We start from the raw sequence: 26975 nt of genomic DNA on the forward strand, positions 1-26975 counted from the left end.
TTTGCAATATAAAAACTCAGATTTATTCTAATTAAAATAAGTTATATTCATAGAGATTTGACAATTTACATGGATATGATTCTTCCCCCAGACCGGCAACTCTGCAAGTCACTGCAGCTGTTTAAACGTGCCACAACGAAGCTAAAAAATATCCATTCATGAGTCCTTATGAGAAGGCACCCAGGGGCCTTCTGCCGAGAGTCAGACAGAGAAGGCTGAAACCGGCGGCTGAGTGCAATGCATTTTCAGAGAAGCTGTGGTCCAGAGGAAAAAGTTTGGCTAGGAGGCAGTTTTCAGGTCAAGTGTTTCATACAAGAGCCTGGAGGGACGAGGTGCTGGATCCACTTCATGATCCAAGTCCCAGGACCCCTGGGAGCCCAGTGGGCAGGGGCCTCACCGCAGAGATACAGGTAAGCCATAGGCTATGGGGGCTGCTCCGATGAGGTATTTGAGTTTGGGGGCCTGACGGGACTGGGCAACATACTGGAGGAGAGGTGCGCCTGACCCTGCCTTTAGCCAGCTCTGGAGGAGCGTCTCCATATAGCGGTCGATGTCTCGGTCAGTCACGTCCCAGAGGTTTCCCAACACCAGGGGGCTGCAAAAGGAACAGACGGACACTTGTCTCCCCTCCAGCAGACACAGGGCTATAGCCAGTACCTTAGCCCAGCCCAGCCATGTTTGGATCAAGCCTCACCTGGGTACAAGGAGGGCAGGTTCAATTCCCCCAACCCCCTCCCACTATTTAATTAGATCTGGATGAGGAAAAAAGGTGTGTATAGCCTGGACTGGAATCAGACAAGTACTAGAGCCATAGAGCTCCACCTGTGTTGACATCGGGCTTCCCCGCAGCAGAGCGGAGTGCTGTGGCTTGGGTTTGAGGAGACATTGATTTACGGCCATTAGCATTTGAAGCTCTATGGGCTAAGCCAGGGGTGACCAGACCTCATGCTTCCAGGGCACAAACAGAGCTTCTAAAGGGGTCAGGAAGGAAACCTACAACCCTGGCATCTCCCTGGCTTATACCTGCCTCTAAAGCAGGATGGGGGGCATGGGCCAATGAGTCGATAGTAGCCAGAGCACAGATTTCCCACACTCAAGATCTCACCCCCAGCAGACTCACCATCCTGCCATGATGTACTTGAGGACGATACCAGTTCCCTCCAAGTTGCCGCGCACAGCCAGGGCGGCACTGCTGCAGCCAAAGAGCAGGGCCACAGCACTGCAGTCCAGCTTTAGGATTGATGGTCCATCCAGGAAGCGGGCACCGGCTCCATGCCCGGCGTAGCTAAGGCAGAGTTTGTGGGTGAGCTCACAGCACTACAGGGGACTTAGTGACTGCAGCTATCTTGGGGTCACTGCTCCCCCACTCAGCTCCCTGGCCTCCAATGAGACTGACTTACAGGGCAAATGCTCTGCACCTCCATGGACTGATCCGATACTCTGCCATTGTTCCCTCCTCGCTCCCCAGTGCTTGAATATAGTTACACCCCCATCCCTGAGCAGCAGAAACCTCTGTCTCTCCAGGATTGTTACACTTGGGTCTTTATACACAGGGAAAGCCACCTGCCATGAAGCTGATGGTTACTGAAACCTGCACGTATCAGCATCCTGTAGAGAGGGATCTCCTACCAAGGCAGGTATCCTCACTGTACAGGAACAAGCAGGGAGAAGGGGAGGTAGCTTGTCCAAGGTCACACCCCAAGCCAGGGAGAGAGTGGGGAATAGAACCCAGGAGTCTAAGGTGCCCATCTTCTATGGAGACCTGGTCAGTCCTGCTTGCTACCACCACCCACCCTCGGAGACACTAGTCTCGCTGGCTTGTAGCTGGCTCATGCCAGCACCACTTACATATAGAGATCACGCTGCGTGAGAGCCGACTGCATCTGCTCCTGGCTTGGGACTTCTCCTGTCACCCCCGTCCAGCCGGGTTCGCTGTAAGACGACACTGGATGAGAACAGAGCGTGGACACCCACAATGAAGGGCAAACCCCAACGGCATTGCTCAGCAACGCCCCCTATGGCTGCAGGCAGGCAGGCCTCAATGGAAATCATCTCCATCTCTACCGAGGGAGGCAGATTACAGCCAAACTGTGCAGAACCCCTCCCCCAGTGGGCATGTGGGGGCAGAGAGATGCACCCACCTCTCAAACCAGGCTCGGAAGCGCTCCTCCGTCCCTGGCAGGTTGTCATGTGGGTTGAGGACGTAGAAGGCACTGCTGGGATTCACCCCGCAGGTGAGGATGAACCCTGGCCGATACTGAAACGAGGACATAAGATGTGTTGCTCCCTCCCTTAGGTGCAGCATACTGCAGAGCCCAGGCTGAGATCTAGGCGGGCACCCATGTGGGCAACCACAATCCCACTGGGAGCTATGGGTGCTGGGCACCACCCAGTCCAGCCATGTGAACCGAGTGTCCATGCTACAGCTAGGGAAGCCCCTGGCTGGCCTGTGTGATCACTCCACCCAGCACTTGGAGCCTGCCCCATTGCACCCATTTGCCAGGCCAGGGGTGCTCAGAGCCCCTCCAGCTAGCAGGGAGTGGGGCCAGCACTTTTGGCTGACCCTTTCAAGCTCAGTATCACTTGACGGGTCATACAGGGGGAAGTGGGTCTCCCCCCGCCCACCCCAAAAGGGAGGGTCCAGCTGATCTGAGAGCATGGGAGCTACTTACTGGCCTAGCTTTCTCACACGGGCTGGGAATCCTTCCCCAAGGCCCAGCAGAGCCATCCCAGAACAGCCCCTCTCCCCTCCCCTTACCCTCTGAGTGAGGGAGTAGCTGAGCAGGAAGCGCAGGGAGGGTAACCGGGTCACTGGCAGGGTTCTCAAGCAGGGGATGTTCTCCCAGGGCAGCTTCTGCAGGTGCTAGAGAGGAAAGGAGGAGTTATCCGCTGAGTCAGAGGCAGAGGCTGGTAGGGGCATGCTTTGGGGAGAGGACCACTAACCTTGTCCAGCACAAGAACCAGGTGACCGCTCGTCTGCCCACTGCAGGATCTCCACTTGTCCACCGCCTCCTGCAGGAAGGCCTGGGCGGCATCTGGCTGCGCCGGGCACAGCCCGGATGCCAGGCACTGCACATCTTGAGGGGTGAGGAGGTGAGAGCCGTTCAACACGAGCTGAGGAAAGAGGAAGATGAGTGACTGAGCCAGTGTCCCCACGCAGGGGCCAGCAACGTGATGGGCACAGCAAATCCCCCTCCATGCCCCAGGGGAATGGCTTCAACTGAAAAGCCTCCCCCATGTGTATACAAGGGACTTCCTTACCCCATGAGAGCACACTAGGGACCTGGCTCCCTTCCTACCACAGTCACAGCATTAGCTCAGCAACCTAAAGCTAGGCCAGCCACATCGATCCCGCCCAGGCTCAGCCAAAAGCCTGGTCATGCTAGGGGCTTCTCAGCTGGTTCTCCCAGGACCACCCCTCTCACCTTCAGTAGTGCCGGATCTGAGTTTTGCCAGCCACACCCCCTGAGACGTTCCCGCAGGCTGGAGACCTCCTTGGCCACACCAGAGTCCTGGCTGGCCGGCAGCAAGGCCCCCTTCCAGCAGCTCAGCACCTCCTTCTCCAGGGTCTCGGTCAGGACCTGCAGAAGGGAAGAGGGAGTCTAAAGCCCCTTGGCACTGGAGAACTAGCCCCCACAGTGGGAAGGCCAAGGGCTGGCCCATGAGGAGGGAGCTCCCACTCTTGTCCTTGTTGGCAGAGTGGGGTGAAGATTTGGGCTTTCTGGCTTCCCATGTCTCCAGCTTGGCTAAGCCAGCACATGTTCCCACGTCCCCACCTACCTTCATCCTCCTGTCCAGCTCTGTCCGGCCCAGCCACCAGTCCCTCTTGTCCGTGCAGCTGCTGAATTCCTTCTGCTCCTTCTGGATGGCGTCGAACTCGCCAAGCACCGAGCTCAGGCTCGCCTGCAAGAGACAGCACCGTGAGCCCTGCCCTGAGCTCACAGAGTTGCCGCTGTCCAGGTGCCCCATCGACCCTGCCCCTCACCTTGCTCTGCACAGTTGGGATGTGGATGGTCACTGGGGTGCTCTCCTTCTCCAGCCGCGTTAGCAGCAAGGTGTCCCCAAGGGTGCCGGGCTGAAGGCTCACCAGGGTCAGCAGGCACACTGTTACACCTGGGATGAGCAGTTAGGGGAGTCAATCAACGAGCCGAACCCAGCTAAGAGTCCTCCTTTGGTGTCAGAGGATGCATTCTGAATCCCCCCCAGCAGAAGGGAGCAGGCAGCCTGCAGGAGAGCCCCGCCCTTCTGTGGCATGGACAAAGAACAGCGCAAGCCTCCCACACGCCAACAGCCCTGCCCCTCTAGGGGGAGGAGGAGATTTTTGGTTCCCCAGGCCCATTCACTCCTTGTTTGGGGCCTCAGGTTGCAAAAGGTCCCCCAGCTGGGATGGCTGTTTGCCATAGGGACGCCTGCCCACTAGGAACTGGACCAAGGACAACTCATTTAGCAAAGGTGCTGCTCTATGGCCAGGTGGTGTAGCAACATTCAGCCACCACAGACCCAGCTGGGTCCAGATCAGGCACCCAACTGCGAGATGCCCTTTCCCAGAGGCAAAGCCAAAAGCCGCCCGCTACTGCCAGCTGAAAGGGACCCTCCCTCCCAGCACATACCGCTGGGGATTTTTTGCAGCTGCTCCCTGAAGCTCTCTGTCTCCGACTGGCCCAGCCCCGCCGAGCTGAATGCAAACAAACGCTGAAGCTGCAAGAGGTGCTGGAGCTGCAAGTCGGCATCCCCTCCCTGCAGGGCGAGCTCCTGCAGCTGGTCAGCAACATCGGCCACTGACTTTTTCTTCATTTTGCTGGAGATGGAAGCAGCATGCAGGGAGGGTCAGTACAGCAGAGACCCCCAGAACCCAGAAAGGAGGGGGGCAGATGGGTGGGGGCGGGTTCAGAAAGACTGTTCTGAACCGAGGGTTATGGAACAGGCAAGTTCCCATAGCAGCGCGATGCCAGGAGCAGCGAGCAGAGCACCGGGCTGTGGAATCCAGGAAGTGAAAATCAACTGGTCTAGCTCCAGGGAGGCAGGAGGCTATGGGGTGTTTAAACTAGGACGAGTGTCCTGACAGTGCTTCTTCCAGTTTGATGTTGCCACCCTCACAGTAGCTTCCATCTCAGGAGCTCCTGAGGATTATTAAGCCACCCACACCCCTCCCGGAGCTAGGCATTATCGCCATGTTATAGATGGGGTGAACAGCCTAGGGTCACACACTGGTCTTCTGGCAGCACCAGGAGTGGTGGGGCAGAGCTGGCTCCCAGCTTGGTCAATCAGCCACCCACCCATCTTCCCTTCCTGCCTCCAGTTCAGTGTTAACCAAGTTATTTGCCTGTTCACTTTCGGAGGCGTTGTACCGCTCATGGACAGTTTTAATGCTCTCTCATCTTGTGGCAGTGGGTTCCACAGGCTAGTTATGCCCCTCGTAAACAGAGGCTATAAAAGGCAGCCTTTGCAGGAAGAGAAGTAGTGGATCTAGAAGGGTTTCCCTTTACTGTATGAACCCGCCAGCCAAGGGTGGACGGCTCTTACTACAGTCTCCTGTGAACGTTGCTCATCAGCTGATGGCGGACAGTGATAGAGACGGACTCTGAAACCAGGTAGGCAGTAGTGAGGGGGTCCCGACTGCCAATGCACAGTGCCAACAGCCGGCAGAGCTGGCAGTAGAGGGTGCCTGGAGGGCAGTGGCTGATGGCCTGGAAGGCGGCTTTCAGGGAGTTGCAGACAGAGTCCAGAGAGGACAAACCTGGAACAGTCAGAGCAGATAACCCTGTTGTCAGATGGTGCGACAAGAGCTTTTTCATTCAGCCCTCCCTCCCTCCCGCCCAGCGTGAAGGTGGAGATCGGAGCAGAGGGGAACAGGTGGGGTGTGAAGGGTTGAGTGGATTGGAAGGGGCTTGGAGTGGCAGCAAGCAGGTTTTCAGAGGAGTTGGCAGGTTGGGGAGCTGGCAGGCGGGGCAGAATGGACATGCCTCAGCTGTCCCAGGGAAGAGTGGAGGCAGCCTCCAACAGGATTAGTTGCTGCAGTCTTATAGCAGAGACAGGAGGACTGCCAGTGCCCGATCCAAGCCCACCACGCTGCTATTGTGGCTTGTTAGAATGATTGGATTAAGGACAGACAAAGCACAGAGTGCAACTACACCTTGGTTATACAACGGTCCCTGGATTCCCACAGGAGCTCACCTCTGTCCCCTGCCACTGCCACAAGGCCCTGATGTTTCAGTGAGGAGGGGAAGCAACAAAGGGAGACCCAGGTTTTGTGGGGTTCCTAGGGCACTTACTGACAGCAGCAGCCAGGGAGGAGGAGAGCGGCTGCAGGTTGAAGGGGTCGTGGCTTCCTTTCTTCTCTGCCACCAGGAAGTTCTCTTCCAGATCAGCACTGGCATCTCGCCGGAGAACCTCGTGCTCCCCTTCGACACCATCCTGCCCGTAGGCAAAGAGCCTCTTCCTTCCTGCAGACAAGAGCAGACACTTCCCTCAGACCTTGCCAGGACATCAAGGCTCTGGCTTCCATTGGAGTCTGCTCAAGCCAAGGCTCTGCAGACAGGACTTGGAAAGATATACGCTTCTGTGGGAGAAGTTGGATCCAGAATGTGACAGGATTCAGCTCTCCCTTGTTCAGCGTTGGGACAAGAGCAGCATCCTCAGATCACCCCGCCCACTTCCTCAGCTCAGGCCTCCAACTTGCCTCTGCTGTCTAACCCCCAGAGGCTTCCCTATCCATTTCAGGACCCAGCTGCGCAGGCCGCCCCCTTATCTACAAGGCCCTATATGGGCTCACACCTATATGCCCAAGGTGGCTAGAGCGTCCCGAGTGCTTTCACTCCACCCCTGGGAGCAAGGCCAATTTACAAACAGAGGGTACAACAGTGAAGGGACTTGCATCGGCAAGTCAAGGTTAGACCTTGGGTGCCTCCCAAATCTGGGCTCAGACCAGATTTCTTTTAGCAAGCGCTTTCTCCTTTGCCTCTATTCTCAGTCTGAGGCCTCCCCAGATTCTGTGCCCCTCCGCCACCCTTGATCTAACAAGATCCAGGATACAGCTTGCCCAAGAAACATTACACAGGACAAAGTGGTCTAGTAGTCAAGCCCTCCCTGCTGATTTCCCCCCACCTGTTTCTGGATAGGCCAGAAAGCCAGGCCTACCTGAGGCTGGCTCCTCCTCATCAGATCCTCGCAAGACCTCAAAGCTGATCTCAAATCCCTCTTCCATCACCTCCTGTTCCTTGATGGTTCTCAGGAGCTCCCCTTCCTCCTCCTGCCCCTGTCCATGCCCACAGGGGCCTCTCTGGGCTGCTCCCTTCTTTTCTTCTTGCCCAGCAGCTTTCCTGTTGCCTGCTCGTGTTCTCCGGGGCTTGGCTTTGCTGCTCTGGGGGCAGTTATCCGAAGAGCGGGCTTGGGCCCCCTCTGCATCAGCAACCAAGGCCTTTGGCCGTGAAGCCTTCCTGCCATAGGCCGATGCCTGTGTTGTCTTGTGGCTGGCAGGCCCTGACTCTTTGCAAGCTGCCAGCCCCTTGTTCTCTGGCCCCTGGGCTGCTGCAGTGGGATCCTCCACATCACTGTCATCGCTGAAGACCACCTGGGAACAGGGGGACACAATCAGTTTTCTCCAGTATAGTCTAGTGACGCCCTCTGGGCAGTGCTCAGAATGCATGTGGAGAGAGATTTATCAAGCCCTTCTTGGCACCAGGATAGGATTACAGGAAACAGCCATTTTTTAAAATCATGGGATCAGTAGCCCTGGAATCTGAAGGCCTGAGTTTCTCTCCAACACCAGCAGCACCAACTTCAAATTCTCCTCCACTCTAGCCCAAGCTCTTGGCCTTGGGCAAGAGGAGTAGGAGCGAGAGGACAATTCCTGTATGCAGTTCATGATATTCTTGGCCGAGAGGTCTAGGAGGACTGACATCCCCATTGGAACTGGCTTTTGTTGCCCAACTCTGCTCACAAGCCTGGCTCTTAGATGCTAGTGGTTTCTAGTCCTTATGGAATTGGGCCAGCTAACCTAAAAGTGAAAGGCTCCGTGCATCTTGCGAGCCAACAGGAGTTTCAGGGGCGTCTTACGCACCAGATGCAGCAGAGAACTAGCAATGGAAGGGTTAACAGCCTGCAAATCTAGATGAGTCTCCACCTGGCCTTGGGACAATTTCAGCTTTGGGGCACTATTAACCCTTTCAGTCCCTGCAAAGACGTGGTAAGACCAGAGTCCTCATAAAGGGATCAGGTTCCTAGCGCAGAGATGGCCAGCTGCTTGTATTTAACTCGTGTAGCTAGCAGCAGGGGGGTGTGATAGAGCAAAGGGAGACCCAAGTTAGGTTGGATTACTGAAGAATTTTGCAACAGTAAGCTGCGTCAGGCCGCGGCCTGGTCTTCCCCAGGGAAGGAGTACAAGCCCCATTGCCAGGGACATGGCAGAACTAGCCAGGACAATGCCCTAGAGAGAGCAATCTGCACTGATTAGAGGCAGGGGGACAGATGGAGTGGGCACCACCCAGTAGACCATCTCCCTATCCCAAATAAGCACAAGCTGTTCACGTCTGACCAACAGGCGGTTCTCTGGAAGTTGCCCAGGCACAGCGTCATTCCTGGACACATACCCCGCCCCCCCCAAAGATACTTTCTGCCCCAAAGATACTGTCCATCAATGAGCTCTCCACCCACCCACTTACCTTCAGGCGAGATCGGACTCTCTTGGAAGCTTTGGGAGCCTTCAGCAGCTGGGACTTTGCCCCTGGAGGGGAGGACTCGTTGAACACCATGAACGGAGCCTTGGGGCCAGGGGTTGGCTTAGTGTGCGAACGACCCTTGGTGGGAGGCAAGGATTTCTGCACTGGGGTGCAGGGATCCATCACAGGTCTAATAACAATTGGGGGCACCTCTCCGTCTGAATCACCCAGGGCAAAGACATCACTGGAGTCTATCAAAGGCAGAGGTTTGATTCCCTGGCCTCTCTTGGCTTTGGGTTTTGGGCCAGATGCTGCCACTGGATTCTTCTTGCTTCTACTCTTCAGGGGCAGATTCTCCTCTCTCTTGATTGTCTTGGTCACTGCTGATCCTTTGGTCTCAGAGGAGGGAGCTAAGGGTTTCCAGGCCCAGGCGCTGGAGAAGATGTGGGCCATGCAGCCATTATGCTTGGAGGCCAGGCTGTAGATGGTAGCCACAGCTTTGGTGAGCAGCAGGCTGGCTTTGTGGTACTCCAGACCTGGCAGGCAGGGCACTCTGGAAGACAGGAACGTCAGGCCGGCCTCCAGGAGCTCCCATAGTCTCTTCTCTGGCTGGTGGCCACCCATGCTTTGAGCAGCCACAGTGGCATAGATGTTGGCGACCAGATTGTCCAGCAGCCCAAGCATGGATCGGTCCCAAATAGCAGCCTTCTTGCCTTTCTGCTGGGATGCCTCCCGCACCATGGTGGAGAAGCGTGAGGTCATGACCATACAGCGCTCCAGACTAGCCTGGAGGAGACCTAACCCTTCTGCTCTGTTCCCTGATGCCAGCTCCCACTGGCCATAGGAGACCACCCAGTGGAGGCAGACGGCCGAGAGGGTCACGTCAGAGCAGAGGGAGCAGGAGCACAGGGCGGAGTGGCTCAGGAAGTTCAAACACCTCTTTTTCTTGGGTTTCAGCACTGGGGAGGTGGTCAGGACACTCTCCTTCTCCTGCCTGCTCACTGTGTCCACAAACTCTAGAGACGGGCCCTTCAGGAAGCCATCCTCTTCCCCAGCAGGCTCAGCACTGGGGCCTTGGTGCTTGCTGCCCTTGGACCTGCCCTTCTTGGGTTTGATCTTCACTTCGCTTTTCTGCTTCTCTTTTGTTTCAAAGTCTGGAGGTGGAGGAGAGGGAGCGGGGTTAGTTATTTGAGTGTTGCCACTTGCAGTCAACCTGTGCTGTGATATACTTAACACACAGTAGACTCAAGACAATCTATTACTGTCCTTTGTAGGAGGTCTTTTCCCCTCAACAGGACAGAATGCTTCCCACCACCACCACTCTGCTCTAGGCAGCCTCAAGACAACACTGATCTTGGGTTGTAGAGCCAGACTTGTAACCATGGGACCCCCCACAAAAAATCTAGTTTTATTCCTATATTAACACTGCCTCTCTCTTTCCAAGAAGCAGCTACTAGACACTCCTTTACTGGCCAGTGGGAGTCGCTCTCAGCGAGCTGAACTTGATTTGGTTTGGAATTATGATTGCCAAGTCTCAAGACCTCCCCCACCTCCAACCACTCTGGTTCATGGATCTCAGGGTGTCCTCAGTTGTATCATTAAAACTATTGTAAGAGACACCCTGCAGAGCAGGAAAAGAATCACCCTGATGTCTATAGAGCCTTCTCTACCCCTCACCATCTGCCTCTGAAGCGTGAGCTGTACGGCCACTGCCACCAATGGACAATGCCATGGGACGAGCTGGTCACATTTCCTTTTGAGAGGGCATAATGTCCTCTTCCCCATCCCGCTTCTCTCCTTTAAATCAGAAGTAAAAGAAACCTCACCAGTGCCAGATTCTACCAGGAACAGGGCTTGTTGGAGGTCTGAGTGACACAGCTCCAGCTCACTTCGCTGCAGCTCCAGCTTGGCCTTCAAGACCAGAAACCCAGCACACCTAGGAAGAGAAACCTATCAACAACCTGGATCCAATGAGGTAAGATGGCAGCTTGATTAGCAGTTCATGAACACCAATTTTCTCTCTTCCACCTCAGAACCATTAATGAAGGCTAAAGACATCAAGCTACAGGAGAGTTTAGTTTGTGAAGATTAAAACTTGGGCAACATGCCCTTGAGAATTCCTGTGAGCAGCTGCTCGTTTGAGATGCACCAGGGAACGATCAGCAAGCCCCACCACTAAGGCTGCTTCCTGCACTGGCAGCAGCTTGGACAAGACCCAACAACTGGCCTCCCCATCTGTGATGAGGAAGTTGTCCCCTAGGGCTGACCTGAAAGCAGAGCTGAACAGCTCCCAGAAACATGGAGTTCCTTCATAGGGATTGAGACACAACACTGACCGAGTTGCTTCACATTGAGATGGACATGCTGTGCCCTGTGAAGGAATCTTTCCCAGTGAGTCCCTTACCACCGAATGGCCTGCAGCTTCATGGCGAGTTTGAGGGCTTCCAAGCAGAAGGCTTTGGCTTCACACACCATCTCCACTTGGCTGAAGAGGGCAATGAGCTTCTCCGAGCAGACCAGCATGTCAGCCAGCACCTGCCATTTCTGCAGGAGATTTTCCCCTGCATAAGAAGGGAACAGTTGAATAGGGATCCTCTTTTGCACTGTACCTACAGAGCAAAGGGGAAGCCACTTGGTAATTAAGTTCTACAAGACACTGCACTACTCCAGACCGTTAACATCATCCAGCTTTTTGCTGGAGAGGCTGGTCAGCGTAGGTCACACAAGAGCTTATGCTCCAATGTAAAGTCATCCTAGTTGATACTGAAGGGCCTGGATCAGCAGGCAGCCAGCCAGATATCATGATGGCAGGCTCTGTATCTCTAGCACAACAGCTAGAATTCCCTCAACTCAGCGTTCACTGGTATTTTGCCCCCTGCCCCTTTAGTTGGTCCCTTCAGTGCTCTCTGTGGGCACTTGATCATGGAAGCTAGACTGTGGTATATGGAAGCTTAAGACTCTCCTACTTCTAGAAGGAGAGAGTAGGCCTGCTGACATCAAGGATGAAGTTAGATTAAAATAACATGCATTTCCATCCACGCAAAACCAGATCAACCTGAAGTTTTCCACACAGCAGCTAATCCCTGCACAGACTTTGAAGAGTACAACTTGAAAAGAGGCTTGTTCTCCATTTCCTTCTATGCACAGAAGCAAGATCCAGTTAAGACAGCCAAGTCCTCTTAGTCAGGGCTGTTAGCGATACTGTCCATGCACATACACAGCTTACCATGATCCACAAACTGCGTTTCGGTCACAGTTTTAGGAGAGGACAGCAAGTCACCGCCCATCAGGAGAAGGAGGATGCTGCGGAAGAGTTTGTGAGCATCAGCAAGAGCGGTCTCAGGGGTCTTCCATCCTGTACAAGGGAGCGTATGAACATTAGTACCATCTGCCTACCCATGCAGGCAGTAGTTAATTCCCCCAGTGTCATTAATAGCAGCGTGCTTGGCACGACACCAGCTATCTGCAGAAACGCCAGCTGAACTTATAAAGCGTGCAGATTCCAGCATTCACTCTCCGCCCATCTCAATTGGAAGGGCGGTGTCACAAGATGGGGAGATCAAAGCAGGCAACCCTCAGCCAAGTGAGGGCCATTTTTAGGAAGAGGAGCATCTGCAATGACACTCGGATAGAAGTTACTTGGACCAGTGCCCGCCTATTCCAGGTCACGTGTTGATCCCCAGCCTGGGTCAGGAAACAATCCCTCTCCCCGTCTAGCCTTATACAATGAAGTATGCTATGGGAGTTCTATACCTCGAATAGATTTGGCATTGGTTGCCATTGCAGATAGACACAGGACTAGATCCACCGCTGGTACGTTAGCGTCCATGCTCTCAAAGCTCTGGAGGACAGCCCCAGATCGGAAGGCTGCTTTGCTTCTGCCCACACAGGAGGGGTGGAGAAAAGCATTTGCCACATTTGTGGCAAGAAAGGTAGAAGGTACCCAAGTTTGGCATGTCACTAATGTTGTGGGCCAGGTGGTCAACACTGGCAGGCCAGGAGAAAGCCAGATCTAGGTATCTGAACTCCCAAGCCACCCCAGTCTGCCAAGGTAGCATATGCCACCCAGTATATGCCTACAAGCCCACTGCCATCAGAATATCTCCCATGCTGCTGAGACATTCTGGACTGCAGTCAGGATTTTGCCATGTCCCCATGCTCACCTTGAGCCCAGAGCTTTTGCCTGAGCTCAGGCAAAAGGCTGGTTGAAGAAAGGCTGAGATAAACTGCCATCAGCTGGAGGACATGGGCTCGGAGCAGGTACCAAACCTTTGAGATCTTCTGCAGGGCTGGGTGTTGGAGGACCTCTAGCAACAGAGTGAGGCCTTCTTCAACCTGTATGTGATAGAGATTAGGACTGAGGGTACAGTGACCTGGAAAACAGGTCTTCATATGAACCAAGACCTATCAATTCAGCCTTACAGCTTGATTCTAGTAGCTGTAATCCATGGAACAGACTGGAGTGGAGGACTAGAAATATAAAGGGAGAAGTTTCAAGAACAACAGTGTCATTGAAACAGCCACTTCTTTCACCCCTTTTGAGGAGGGGATTTCCTCCATGCAAGATCTGTTGACTGAGACACAGCAGAATGGGTTTAAGATCCTGCTAGTCAGGAACACTGTGGAAAAACCTCAGACCGGCAGGGGGCAGTGTGCAAGGCATTTACACTGCCTCTGCTCACCCTTTTCTGGATTTGCCCTCTCCAGGCATCTCCACCTGGCACCTTCCCTCAGGAGCATGTAAGCAACAGCCTGGCTTGCAGAGGACTCATTACTCTAAGTCCTCTCACAGCTGAACAGAAAGGTTTCCATGCTGGCATCAGATCTTCAAAGATTCCTTTCCTGGTGGTGCCAGGGTGGGCTTTGATTCCTAAACAAGGTGGCTATTGGGCAAATCAAAAGTTTTCTATTAAACATGTAAGGGTTTCAACTAAATTGAGCTTTTCTAAAAAAAAAAAAAAAAAAAAAAAAAAAAAAAAAAAAGAGTATCTGCATTCCACGGGGAGTTATGTTTTGGCAAAGAAATTTTCTGCCTGAAAACTGAAATATGTTAATTTTGAAATGTCACCGAGGCATCTCATGCTTCCACTTTCTTCTATTGACCAGATTCCATCTCCTATGATGCTCCAGGGCCACGTGACTACCATGCACAGGAGGAATGCAGGGGGGGAGGGGGGAAGGAGGATGCATCGTAATTGTGCATCATGGGAGAGGAGTCCAGACAGGGAGTCCAGCCTATAGGACAATGGGAGCTCAAGGTACTGAAACTACATGTCCCACGAGGCATAGCAGCTGTATTTCAGAATCAAACTATTACAGCCAAAAAAAAAAAAAAAAAGCTGAATTTTCTGTGGGTAGGGGAAAGCTCCATTTTCCAACTAGCTCTAGTAGATCCATATTTAAAGGTCACATTAATGATTTCTGCAGAGCTGAAGCTTGATAAACATCAAAGGGACTGGAAAGTAACAGGAGCTACATTTCAAAGGGTTGGTTACCTTATGGTTTGCACAGCACAGTTGGCTATGGAGTATAAGGCACGTTTGCTTCAGCACTAGATAGGAGTCACTGCTGCAGTCAGCCTTTTGCAAGCAGGACTCTGCTTCTTCCAGGAAGATCTGAAAGGAGATAAGCCAAATGAAGCATGCCCAGTCCAGGGATTGCCACAGAGCGATAGCTGAATTCAGCTCAACCATGGTCAGGCACAAAGCACCACAAAAGCTGGAAGATTAGGATCACATTAGAAACCACTTCTTCCACTGAACTCCCACGTACTGGGCAACTAGCTTTTCTTCACCTCCCCATCACAATCCTAGAAGGCAGCAACACTACACAGAAAAGCTGAAAGTCAGACCTACCAAGTGTATGACACTCCAAGCTTGACAGTTCAGAGCATGGAAGTTAGGCCAGGTGTCCCCGCCCTAGCAGAGCATGGCGCCATCGGCCTGGGTGTCAGTGGCTCCCAAGTTTCTTTCCGCCAAGAACCTTTTTGGAGTCTGCCCAATTGTCCCAAACCCCCTTCATTTCCAATAGTCCTGGAACAAACCCCGCCAGCATGATCTCTCATGCATGGTGTGTGAAGGAGGCCATTGAGAACAAAATGCCATCCTCCATGCAGCAAAAGTGCTAGAATGCTGCTCTGGCTCAAAGGACTGACCCCCACATAAGCCCAGACAGACCCCACCTTGGGAACCACTCCTATAAGTCACCTTTTTACCACCACCCTAACCCTGATACTTACCTTGGCTTCACTGGGGCTCTCCAGCAGGAACAGTAGTTTAGTCACTTGACACAAGGCGTTGGCTGTCCCAAGCCAGTCACCAAGGACACTGGAGAGGGTTCTGATCAGTAGATAGCTTTCCATGGATTGCAGCGGCTGTGGGACAAGGAAAACAAATACACCCCATCTCTTTGGAGACTCATCCTAGACAAGCTGCACATACTTTAAAGCCATCACTTCATCCACTTCAGGATGAGGTATTGCAGCCATTTAAGAGTTACATGACCCTTCAGGGCGGCAAGCTGCAGGGAGAGAGGAGAGGGGACAAATACTCCTACAGCAATGAGGGCTGTGCGAGTACCCAAATAGAGAGGGGACCACAGGAAGCCACAGTGGAAGAGATTGGGACTGTTTAAAGAGGAGACACCGAGAACGAGATACAAACAGGGATTGTTAGAGACGGTCACAACCAGAAGGCTCCTATTGACCCTCACAATGAGATTAGAAAAGGAAACACAAGAAACTGACATTGTATAATTAGCCTGTGAACTCCCTGCCGCAAGGTACCAAAGACAAGATTTTAATTGGCTTCAAGAGCTGAATGTTTATATGAACACCTCCCACCTCCATCCCTACGCCTCTGTTACAGTAGATAAAAGTGTAAGGATATAAATCCTCATGCTTCAGGGCATAAGCCAACCGCCAATGGGTAAGGGTCAGGAATGAAACCTCCATGGCCAAGTACTGAAGAGATTTCCATAATGGTGTGACACCTTCCTCAGAAACATATGGAACAGGCTACTGTTGAGATAGGGATACCCAACTACATGGCCCAATAGGGAGCACTGCTGTAGGTCAGGCTATGGTCCTAATCTAGGGAGGAAGGAGGATCAACAGAAGCTGATCACTGATCATGTCAGGGAGCTCCAAGTGCTGAGGCTGCAGTGCCCACAAGGGCCTTGAGTCTGTGGCACTCTGGCTGGCCGCGCTGCATAGCAAGATCACAGAGCAGATGGCAGAGCCAGTCTTGCTCTGGGTCAGAGTCAAAATGGACGCAACAAAAAAATGGAGATGAAGACTTGAGACTAAAGTCTGGAGGGGGCTGAAATCAGGGGTGGGAGCATTTCTTTTGGCCTGTCATTTCATGGAGCATGGGACTAGGAGCCAGGATTCCTGGGGTCTATCCTGGTTCAGCCAGTCACCTTGTGGCCAGACTGCTCTCTGCCTCAGTTTCCCCTTGGCCAGAGCAGCACAGGCACTGATTAAAACATGAAGGGTCACATAAGACAACACGCTGGCTCACTTTTAGCCACTGGGTCAGACACAAATAACTTTAGTGTGAGTAGCTATAGAGATGACCTAGGGTTAGTACTAGTCTGAAGCCCTCATGCACTTCAATGTTCATGTTGAATAGCCCTCAATGCCACAAGGCTATGACGAAGCCACCTCCCCAGCCCATCAGAGCCCAAGGCTCCAAATACCTTTGCCATCATTCTGTAGAGTGCTGCCAGGATGTGCAGGGAGACCACGGTCTGCTCGGCACTGCGCACTACCGGGACTTCCTTCTTGGCCAGGAGCTGCTTCCACAAGGCAAGGGCATCATCCAGGCACTTGGCCTGTGCTAAAAACCAAGGCATGTAGCTGTCACTCAGCCACCAGGGGTCTGATCCCTCTTCCTCCAGGGCCAGAGGATCAGACATGGATCAAACCCACCTCTATAGCAGCAGTGACCAAACGGTTCTTGAGAGAAGGCAGAGGGAATGATTCAACAACCCCCACCACACGCAAAGGTGACAGTAGTTGAGCACATTGGGCCTGTCTAGATAAACAATGGAGAGACCACCAATCCCACACCCACTGCAGTGGCAGAATTGTGGGATACATTCCCTTTGCTCCCAATGGGAGCATCCCCTACCCCCTTGCACCCTGGAAGGCTGAATGGGAGACTGTGTGCCTCACCCCCACCTCAGGGATTTTCTTTCCTGGGCCCAATGGATCGGTTTAACCCGGACCGGAAGAGATAGGCATTGCTCCAAGATACTGTTGGCATTTAACTGTACCACCTCAGAGAGGGTCCTCACCAGAATCTGCCACCAGGTTGAAGGAGATGCTGTTGTACAGGAACTTGTCATCTTGGAGCTTGTCTTCATAGTTGAGGTCATTGGGTTCAAAATCCTCCAGGTTCTTGTGCCCCTGGTCTCCGGCTCTCTGGTCCCTCTCAATGCTCTGCAGCAGGTTGAGAGAAGCCAAGGCAGTTACAGCACATTGTTAATGGGACATCTGATGGGAGAAGAGCTAGATCTCCCATCAAGTATCAGGGGGTGAGAGTTTGTCTCAGCTCCATCACCACTGGCTTTTCACCCCTTGGGGGGAAGGCAGCCAGTCTGATGGGCCAGGCATGGGGAAGGCTCCCAAGGACAGCATCCCAGACAACTGCATGGGAGCAGCATGGGCACTTCCCTGTCCTTTCTGCTCAGCCATTTCACTGCTGCAGGTGCTGGTGCTTTGCAGCCAGTCTCTCCAGATGGACCATTGACGTTCTACTAGAAAGACACCTGGTATATCCAGTTTAAACCAGGCATAGCTGGCACACATGGCACCCACCACTTCTCATTGTGGCCATCAGGCAGTTGGAGAGCTTTTCATTGGCCCCATTGATACCGGGGCTGCCCCCGGGCACAACTCCCCAAAGACAGCACCATGTCTGTGGTGCCGAAGCCTCTCACCTACCCTTGACACCCAAAACACTGTCCTCACCCCAGTACAATGCTGAGGTGGCTCCGGAGCATAGACCTCCCACGTGGCAGCGAGGTTTGATCAGAATCACCAGCACTGCAACACACCGCTGCTGTGGCCACCTACCTCCTGCATTTTGGATTCGAGGGTGCAGATGTAGAGCCAGAGCAAGGCCTGTGCTTTGTCATCCAGGAGCTGCTCCTGGTTCTCAGCACTAACAGGTACAGAGTCCAACAGTCTCAGGGCCTCCTGTACTGAGTCCAGGGAGGAGCTACAGGAGAGGATACCGGTTATAAGAGACTAACAGCATCTCACCCTCAAGGATCTCACAGCACTTCACAGAATGTGGGAAAATATCATCCCCATTTTAGAGAAGGGAAATGGGTACAGGTCAGCAATTAAGTGACAGAGCTTGGTACAGAACCCAGGTCTCCCATATTCCAGTCCCTTGTCTCACCACTACTATCTCCATAAGGCATGTACCGTACAGAGGCCTTTAGTCCCCAGGGCTATCGTCCGGCACCATAAGATTCAAACCAGGGAAGAGGAGTCATGTGAGGCCAAACCCCATGATAGTTCACACCAGGGGCAGCCCAACAGTCCTGGAGCCTTAACACCTTTAGTCTTCTAGAGGAACTCCATGGAATGCCCCTGTAAGGTAGGTGGAACATGAACCTCCCAGATGGTAGGCACAATAGAAAAGACATGGCCCCTTTTATTCAGTAGCTCTGCTATAGGGATCATTAGTGTAATGGAGACATCTCCTGCCCTGCACATGCCTGGAGCAATCTCCAGTGCTTACAGGGTGCCAGGTTGCAAGGGGCTGCATACCTGGAAACAACATTTGTAAGACAGAAGCTGGGTCACTAAGTGGCCCCATGTTTTCAATACTGCTGGGGAACCCCCCACAACTGGCTGCTTTCCCCATGTGGCTGCCTCCTGGGGAAGGGTAGCCAATCAGAACTGCTGCAGGAAGCACATAGCAGAGGGACAGGCAGATAGGAGGGTGATGAGGCCCGCCCCACCTGCCACTCACCAGGCGGTCTGCTCTGTGTAGTCATGATAACACAGCACCTGGGCCAGCTCCACCAGGTTCACCGCCCGCTCATGCTCTCGGCCGCTCTCCTCTGAGCAGATCTCCAGCAGGTCACAGATCACATTGAAGCGCTCTTGCCCAGTGTTGGCCCGTGTAGCCTTGTAGGCTTTCAGTTCTTCAGAGAGCACAGACACCAGGGTCCCTGCATCCAGGCCATGCCCCTCCAAGCCATCCTTCAGAGTCCTGCAGCAAACATGCAGGTCAGACAGGAGCAATGCTTGGAGGTGGGCCACTCAAGATGGCTGCTAGGGCTCCCGTAGCCCCACCCATAGCTGTGCACTACAGCACAGACCCAGCTTTCTAGCCAAGGTAGCATTTCTTCTGGCAAGCGTCAGGTTAGTCTTTAGGTATGTCAATAGCTTCGATCATTATTAGGGCCTACCAAATTCACAGCCATGAAAAAATGTGTCACAGACTGTAAAATCTGGTCGTGTGTGTGCTTTTACCCTATACTATACTGATTTCATTGGAGAGACCAGTGTTTCTCATATAGGGGGGCCTGACCCAAATGAGAGTTGTGGGGGGAGAGGGGGTCACAAGGTTATTTTAGGGAGGGGGTCATGGTATTGCCACCCTTACTTCTGCACTGCCTTCAGAGCTGGGCGGCCAGAGCGTGGCAGATGCTGGCCAGGCACCCAGCTCTGAAGGCAGCACCGCCAGCAGCAGTGCAGAAGTCAGGGTGGCGATACCGTACCAGGCCATCCTTCCTTCTGCGCTGCTGCTGGCGGTGGCTCTGCCCTCAGAGCTGGGCTCCCGGCCAGCAGCCGCCGCTCTCCGGCTGCCCAGCTCTGAAGGCAGAGCCACCGCCAGCAGCAGCGCAGAAGGAAGGGTAGCAGTATCGCAACCCCCCCAGCCCACAATAACCTTGTGACCCCCCCCCAACTCATTTTTGGGGTCAGGACCCCTAGTATTACAACACCCTGAAATTTCAGATTTAAGTAGCTGAAATCATGAAATTTGCGATTTTTAAAATTCTATGACTGTGAAATTGACCAAAACGGACCCTGAATTTGGTAGGGCCCTAATCATTGCTTACACAGCTGTGTCTCTGCTAGGATAGTGACTAGGTTGTGTGTGTGACAACAGATCTGTCTTGGGCTACTGGAAGAAATATACTTCCATTTTACAGATGGGGAAATGGAGGCAGAGAGCAGTCTGGCCACAAGGTGACTGGCTGAACCAGGATAGACCCCAGGAATCCTGGCTCCCAGTCCCAGGATCCATGAAATGACAGGCCAGAAGAAATGCTCCCACCCCTGATTTCAGCCCCCTCCTTACTTTAGCCTCAAGTCTTCATCTCCATTTTTTGTTGCGTCCATTTTGACTCTGACCCAGAGCAAGACTGGCTCTGCCATCTGCTCCGTGATTTTGCTTTGCAGTGCTGCCAGCCAGAGTGCCACAGACTCAAGGCCCTTCTCAAACCAACACAGCTTCCTGTAGCTTTCCACCTGCAGCTTAAAGCATTTGTGCAACTGCAGAGAGACAGAGCATGACTTGAAGGAGCATTTTGGAATAGGATGGACAAGATTCACTTCCACCTAATCCCTGCAAGGAGGCACCATGGGCAAAAGCTTCCCCGTTCCCTAGAGGCCCAAGCCCCACGCTGCAGCCCCCATCCTGGTGGAGAGCCAGTCAGGACTCCACATCACTAGAGGACAGAAAGGAAGTGCCTTACATCTCCTGACACTCAGGGCCGGAGCATGCTGCCTTCATGGAAGTCTGGTTCCTATAACCCAGGTACTCAAGCTCATGGCTCCCTTACACCAGACCCCCAACCCCCCAGTGAGCTACCTGGAATCTTAGACAGCTACTCACTCTTTCTGTGGACATCTCTGGATATTTACAGGATTCTGCCATCCCCAGTTTGCGGCAGAACACCTCAGTCACCGAGCTGGCCTCCACATACAGCTTCTGGCTGTAGAAGCCATAGGCCAGCTTGAATGCACACGAGGCTGCCACAGCAAACAAAAGCATGAATATTAAAGGCTGCCTCACTACGAGATTACATTACTCTCACACTGTCCTCACCCCTATGGAGGATAGGGGCCCACCGCCCTCATTCTGCAAGCCTTGTTACCAATACTCTTGCAAGAGTATCTGTCTGCCGTTGCTCCCACAGCTCATGGAGACTGAGCAAACCGCTTGTCTGGAGAGATCTGGATTTTCCAGCAGAGCATCAAGGATCTCACTGGCCTAGTGCCAGCCATCTGTAGCCACTTACAGACACTGTCCCCAATACTCCAGCAAGGAGAGTATGTCATGGAGGCACCGTATTTGGTCTCAAAAGGAAGGATTTGCCTTGGGCACCTCCTGTTAGAGAGCTACGGTTGCAAACTCCCCACAGCCATCCCATCAGAAGAAAGCATTAGTCTACAGAGGAAGTGTAAACACTGACAGTAGGAGACACACCAGTCACTACTAAACTGGTCTATCCAAATCTCCTCACTTACCCCGGTGCCACTCCACTGACTTCAGCTGAATTGCTGGAGATTTCCACAAGTGACAGGATCAGGCCCCAGGAGTTCAGTTAAGGTAGGATACCATCCCCTCTTGACGAAAAAGGCTGAAGGCTTTTATACAGCTCCACGTCATCATTCTGGGGCCCCTCTCCCCGCATTCCCTGGTTTGAACACCCCCCTAATCCTATGCTATGTGCAAGGTATGGATATCAATTCCTCCAATGGATACTAGATACCAGTAACACACACACTCTTCCATCCCAGGGTGGACTTTGTGAGTCTCAAGCCCACACACTGATCCTTCACTGCTCTTTGGGCCACAAGATGCTCAGTCATTTCCCTGCAGTGCAGATTTAAGGAAGAGCAGGAAGAGTCAGATGCAGAAGCAGGCCAAGCACTTCCTGGGACTGAGGGGGAGGTGGGGGCTAGGGGAGGAGGGAGGAAGGTCTAGTGGCAGGTGATTTGAACAGAACAGTTGATAGGGATACTGAGGTGGGAGGAAGAGGATGGCTCACGGGGTCTAGGAAGAACATTTTCTTTAGGGTCCCATCAGGAAAGACACTGCAGTGGAGCCACTGCTCCCTAGTAGCAGGGATTACCAGGACAAACAGGAGTCAAGAGGCAGAACTTTGGAGAGGCTTGGGGCAAGAGAAAGGAGTAGCAGCAGCAATCATGCTGCTCTTGTTCCGGTTCACATGGGAGTCTTAGCACCATCCAGTGGCAAGACTTTGCAATACCACATTCTGTAGTCAGCTCCAGTCCAGCACCAGCACGGGGTTACTCTGGGAAGGATTTTGTAATCCAAAGAACCAGGGCCATCTGGTCACAAGCCATGCCTGTTTCAGCTACTACAGGTTAGAGCTTTTGCAGGATAGGGAGGAGCCTAGAGCGATTGCAATGCTTCCCTGCCTAGAAGGGAAAAATCTCAGTCAGACCTGGCAGAGGGATCTCAGTGGAGGAAGCGGTCAGTTTCTCTCCCTGGCAGCCCAGTGGGGCTTAGGATATTTGTGGGGCGTTAGTGAATGTTCCAACTTTTTTCATGCCGAGTTTTGTTCTGCATTCAGGGTAAAGGACCAGATCCTCGCACAGAGCAGTGAACATTGGGAAGGCCATTCCCTCCCCACGACAGCAAGCCTTGTAACCCACGACGGAACAGGACCCTGCTCAGAGGCTCAGGGACTGACCTGTGACATCAAGGTAGTCCACCTGGTCTTGTTCGGAGAGCCCCTCTAGTGCATCAAGCATCCAGGTAATGACACTTTGGCAAGAGCCCACCAGCTGCTCCAGTCCAGCCGCCCCTGCCACCTGTGGAAAATCAGAGGTATGGGGAGCAAGGGAGATGCAGCAGGAGTGCTGGAACATTTGAGCAGTTGCATGGGAAAGAAATAATCAGGGATTAAGAGCACGAAGCAGCATTCTTCCACTGTTGCACAGCCTTTATCTGCTAGCTATGCTCAGAACTAAGAGGGTCACCACTGCACCTGGAGTTGCTATTGCTGGTTAGCACTATAGAGTGGTGATTGTGATAATTGACTTGCCTTTGCAAAGCAGTCTGACCTCCAGATGAAATACACCAGGTACTCGTCTCTCAAAATACTGGTTAAAGTTTCATGCCACGCAGAAGAGGAACATCACCACCTAGCTCTTGCATAATACTTCTCACCTGTAGATCTCACAGCACCTTACAAAAGGTAAACATCTCCATTTTGCAGCTGGGAAAACTAAAGCACAGGGAGGCAGAGTGACTTGCCCAAGTCACCCAGCAAAGCAGTGATGGTCAGGAATTGAACCCAGGTCTCCTGAGTCCCAGTCTACTAGGCCTCTCTAATAGTGCAGCCCAGAGTCAAAGGCTGAGGGTTTACAAGAAGTCAAGGGCAGATTCAGGAACAGAATCCAGATTTCCCAATACTAACCACGTGACCATACTGCCTTCATTTGGGTGGGAGCAGAAAGCAACTGACAAGAGGGAACCCTGGTGTAATAAATGTACCTTATGCTCATAACAACCTGCAAGAACCATGGCTCCTAGAGGACATCTCCTGCTGACCTGCTGGTCATTCAGTGATGCTCTATGGCATCTTCAGCCCAGTCTAATCAGAAACCTTCCAACCAAGAAAGGCTGCATAAGGCATCCATCATATTGTTCAGGGGTAGGCTGGATGAGACTGAGCAATCTCAGAGAGGGGGAGTGTTGCCATAACAGCACTCAGAGCCCTGCTGAGCCAGGACCTCAGTGAACCAGCCCCCACATGGGAGTTCAGTGGCCTCAGATTGGGACCAGTCCAGCAATGAGAAGCTTAATTTTTTTTGCACCCACACTTCTTGGAAATCTCCCTTGCCCACTCCCAGCGGTGTACCCGATTCCCTCCACTGCCAGTACCTGGGAACCCAGGAAGGCATCATATGCCACTGTGGTGCAGAGCTGCAGGCTGTGATAGTGTAGCTGTTTCACGGCTTGTTGCTGTTTCATGTTGTCAGGAGGAATCTGAAGAGGAAAAACAAAAAGGCAGTCCACAGATCAGCATGGCGAATGCACACTGGCATCCCCAAGGAGCATCCGTACCAGCTCAATACACATGGATCAGGCCCCACTGAAACAATACAAAAGGTTGCACTATCATTAATTGGCAGACAGATGAGCTATCAAACAACAGCAGCAGCAACTGGCTAGTATGTGGATGCAGGCCCACCCCACTCACCTGTGATGCATCCTTATTAGTCCTCATCTAGCTCAGAGAAAGGAAGCTTGCATTTGTCAGCAGAACCCCTTTTTCAGGTGGAGACACACCTGTGCACCCTAGCAGGTTAGATTTTGGAAGACCACATGATTCCCAGACAGAGGGGACATCGACACTGCAACTGGAGGTGTAATTTCCATCTTGGGGAGACCAACACACGCTAGCTTGGATCGAGCTAGCACATTAAAAACAGCGTTGCTACAGCATGGGCAGCAGCAGACATTAGCCGCTCGCATACGTACTTCTTAGGGTCTCAGACGGGATTGTGCTCAGGCAGCTCGGCTGTGGCTACACTGCTATTTTGAGTGCGCTAGTTCCATCAAAGCTAGTGCAGGTATGTCTACCTGAGCTCAGACTTACCTGAATGTAGAGTTACCCAGAGAGCGTGCTTCCTTTCTGCTGTGCAAAGCGGGTGTACTGTGGAAGTGGCACCTCAGCCATAGGCAATCCCCAGCCTAATGCCAGACTGGGCTTTAGAGCCCTGGAGCTCGAAAGATCCCAGCTGCCAGTGGGTCTGATCCTTTGCTGCACTCCCGGGCTGCGCACAAAGCCCAGATGAAACCCTGGCACAACCCTTTGTGTCTCAAGCCCCACCCTACCTAGGGGAAGCCCCTAAATCACAAGCTTTACTCACGCTATCCAGCAGCCTTCGGAGAAGCCAGGAATAACCCTCCATGAAGGCGGAAAGGCCAAGGATGTCCTCCAGGCTGAACAGCCTCCGCTTGCTCTTCTTCATGTACCCATTTAGGGAAGAGACAATGAGCTGGCAGCTTTCACCCAGCACTCTGGGCAGGGGCTCAGGGACTCCAGCTGCACAGCTCAGAGCTGCAGCAGCTTGGGAGAGGGGCAGCCCAGCCTGACTCTCACCCAGTGCTAACACCTGGTTTAGCCGGACTCCAGCACGAAGGAGACCCAGAGCAGCACCAAAGCCCTTCCCAATGTCACCAGTTCCTTCCAGGTAGCCCTGGGCTTCGTCTATCGCTTCTTTGCCTTCCCCAAAGCAGCTGGTCTTGCAGAAACGCCGGCACCGCTCCAAGGTGAGCTCGAACAGGCATAGGGACCGCTGCAGGGGCAAGGGCTCCGCTGCACTCCTCCCACCCAGTATGGCTACGATCAGGTGGCGAGCAAGCTGCTCGCTGAAGAAGCAGGCATCTTCTTTGCTCAGGGGGGTCCTTTGGGCCTCAAACATCACAGCAGCAGCTGCAGCTTGACGAGCAACTTGGGAGGTAAAGAATGGGGGCTCCAGGGGCAGCTGGGCTGAGCAGTCTTCCTCCAGAAAGACCAGAAAGCGCACGGCCTGCAGCCGGCCTGAAAGCACCACCCTGGTTTCCTTTGGTGCCTGGTCTGATTTAGCAAGGGCATCTGCACCCTTCCACAGCACACTAAAGCTGCTCTTGGCAATGGCCTCAAAGTCTTCAGCAGGCACCTCTGGGGACCTGCACCTTGCCAGGTTGGCATAGAGCAGATCAGCAAACCTTAAGCAGGCATCATAGGCTCCCTGGGTGGCAATGTTCCTCAGCAGGTGGTAGAGGATTTTCTCCAGATAAAGGGGAACACGCTGGGGCCCGGCTGCTATATAACCCTGGCATGCCAGCTCAGCCAGGTCCAAGAGGCTTTCAAAGTGTGCCAGGCAGTTCCTGCCTAGTCCCAGCCAGTAGTTGCAAGCCCGCAGGATTTTATCACACACCGTGCTCTGCCAGGAGAGCTTGCTTGTACTGGCTGGGTCTTCTGGGGCACAGGCAAGGCTTTCCTGAAAGGAAACAAGATGATTAGTGCAACTGATACACACCTTTTATCGGAGGATCTCAGAGCATTTTCATATTAGGCCTCCCAACCCCCTCACAGGACAATATTGGTCAGGTTCTTCAGATGGAGAGTCTGGGGCACAGAAGGAAAGCAGCGTCCATTGAGAAGTTACACTGAGTCAGCAGCAGAGCTGGGGATAGCACCCAGGAGTCCTGATCCCCAGTCCCCTGCTGTGACCCCCAAGCACTCCTACAACTAGGGAGTATGGAACACGCCCAGTTCCTCAACTGTGTATCCATGTACAAAACCTCCTCTGTTTCTGGTAGTTAATGCCAAACTTTTTTTCTGGCCATACTTCTTGCTAAGGGTCCGATCTAGAGAACAGCTAGACTTCCACTTCTCCCACAGTGGGAGTGGTTTCAGAGGTCTTCTCCTGCAGTCTCACCTTCAATTCCAACAGCAGCACCCCCGTCTCCTCCCAATTGCTGGTTCGTGCCATAAAATCGGTTCCTTTTAGGCGCTTCATCCTACTTCTGGCCTGTAGCAAGGAAGAATGAACCACGATACAGGAGTGATTGGATGGCATTCTCTGGCCTGTGTTATACAGGTCAGACTAAAGAATCTAGTGATGCTTTCTGGCCTTGAACTCTGCGAGCCAATTAATTCTGTAAACGCAAGTGTGCGTAAAGACCCATTGCACAGAGAACCTCTCCAGGTCTCCTGTGCTGGCCTCATATGGGTGAAAACATCATATCCAAACCAGTTCTCTGTACTCAAAGTTCTTATCCCTCACTGCCCTCCCATCTTCCCACACCACAGTGCACAGTAAGAGAGATCAAAACTTCTGCAGTGTTGAATGACGATGCTCATCTACAGGCCATTTCATTGACCTTGCCAAGTACCATCCTGCTTCCACCTCTCCACCATCACCCTAGTTCCCCTGGGACCAACTTGCGAGTGGGCCCCGGCAGATCCTTCTCAACTAGTCCTCGGGACTGACCCTTGTTAACTCACCAACAGCCTCGCTATGGGGTTCTCAGACTTCATTGCACCGCGACCCCCTTCTGACAACAAAAATTACTACACAACCCCAGGATGGGGGACCAAAGCCTAAGCCTGCCTGAGCCCTGCCCCCCAGGGGAGGGCGGGGGGTGGGGGTGGCAAAGCCTGGGCCTCACCACCAAAGCCAAAAGGGTTTCAGCTCCAGACAGGGAGCCTGAAATCTGAGTCCTGACACCCAGGGCTGAAGCCCTCAGGCTTCAGCTTTGGCCCCAGGCCGCAGCAAGTCTAAGCCAGCCCTGGCCACCCCATTAAAATGGGGTCCCG

General features: G+C 53.1%; 1 protein-coding gene across 1 annotated transcript in view; it reads right to left on the minus strand.

Annotated features, from left to right (window-relative positions):
• ESPL1 (extra spindle pole bodies like 1, separase) overlaps nt 1-26975 on the minus strand; it is a 28528-nt gene continuing 1553 nt past the window's right edge. Inside the window, exons 2-31 of the mRNA XM_037884209.2 lie at nt 26095-26187; nt 24538-25653; nt 23546-23650; nt 22350-22470; nt 20522-20658; nt 19985-20178; nt 18647-18889; nt 17737-17881; nt 16956-17100; nt 16356-16495; nt 14896-15030; nt 14153-14272; nt 12821-12992; nt 11884-12012; nt 11062-11218; nt 10484-10593; nt 8661-9811; nt 7138-7570; nt 6273-6443; nt 5524-5737; nt 4611-4798; nt 3986-4113; nt 3781-3903; nt 3426-3581; nt 2944-3114; nt 2759-2863; nt 2142-2257; nt 1849-1932; nt 1121-1285; nt 1-595 (exon numbers count right to left, since the gene is read on the minus strand). Coding sequence (XP_037740137.1) covers nt 394-595; nt 1121-1285; nt 1849-1932; nt 2142-2257; nt 2759-2863; nt 2944-3114; nt 3426-3581; nt 3781-3903; nt 3986-4113; nt 4611-4798; nt 5524-5737; nt 6273-6443; nt 7138-7570; nt 8661-9811; nt 10484-10593; nt 11062-11218; nt 11884-12012; nt 12821-12992; nt 14153-14272; nt 14896-15030; nt 16356-16495; nt 16956-17100; nt 17737-17881; nt 18647-18889; nt 19985-20178; nt 20522-20658; nt 22350-22470; nt 23546-23650; nt 24538-25653; nt 26095-26175 — 6657 coding nt within the window. The 5' untranslated portion in view covers nt 26176-26187 and the 3' untranslated portion in view covers nt 1-393. The remainder of the gene's footprint in view (nt 596-1120; nt 1286-1848; nt 1933-2141; nt 2258-2758; nt 2864-2943; nt 3115-3425; nt 3582-3780; nt 3904-3985; nt 4114-4610; nt 4799-5523; nt 5738-6272; nt 6444-7137; nt 7571-8660; nt 9812-10483; nt 10594-11061; nt 11219-11883; nt 12013-12820; nt 12993-14152; nt 14273-14895; nt 15031-16355; nt 16496-16955; nt 17101-17736; nt 17882-18646; nt 18890-19984; nt 20179-20521; nt 20659-22349; nt 22471-23545; nt 23651-24537; nt 25654-26094; nt 26188-26975) is intronic.

Source organism: Chelonia mydas, chromosome 20 (assembly GCF_015237465.2).
Source record: "Chelonia mydas isolate rCheMyd1 chromosome 20, rCheMyd1.pri.v2, whole genome shotgun sequence".
In the NCBI taxonomy this organism is placed as follows: Eukaryota; Metazoa; Chordata; order Testudines; family Cheloniidae; genus Chelonia; species Chelonia mydas.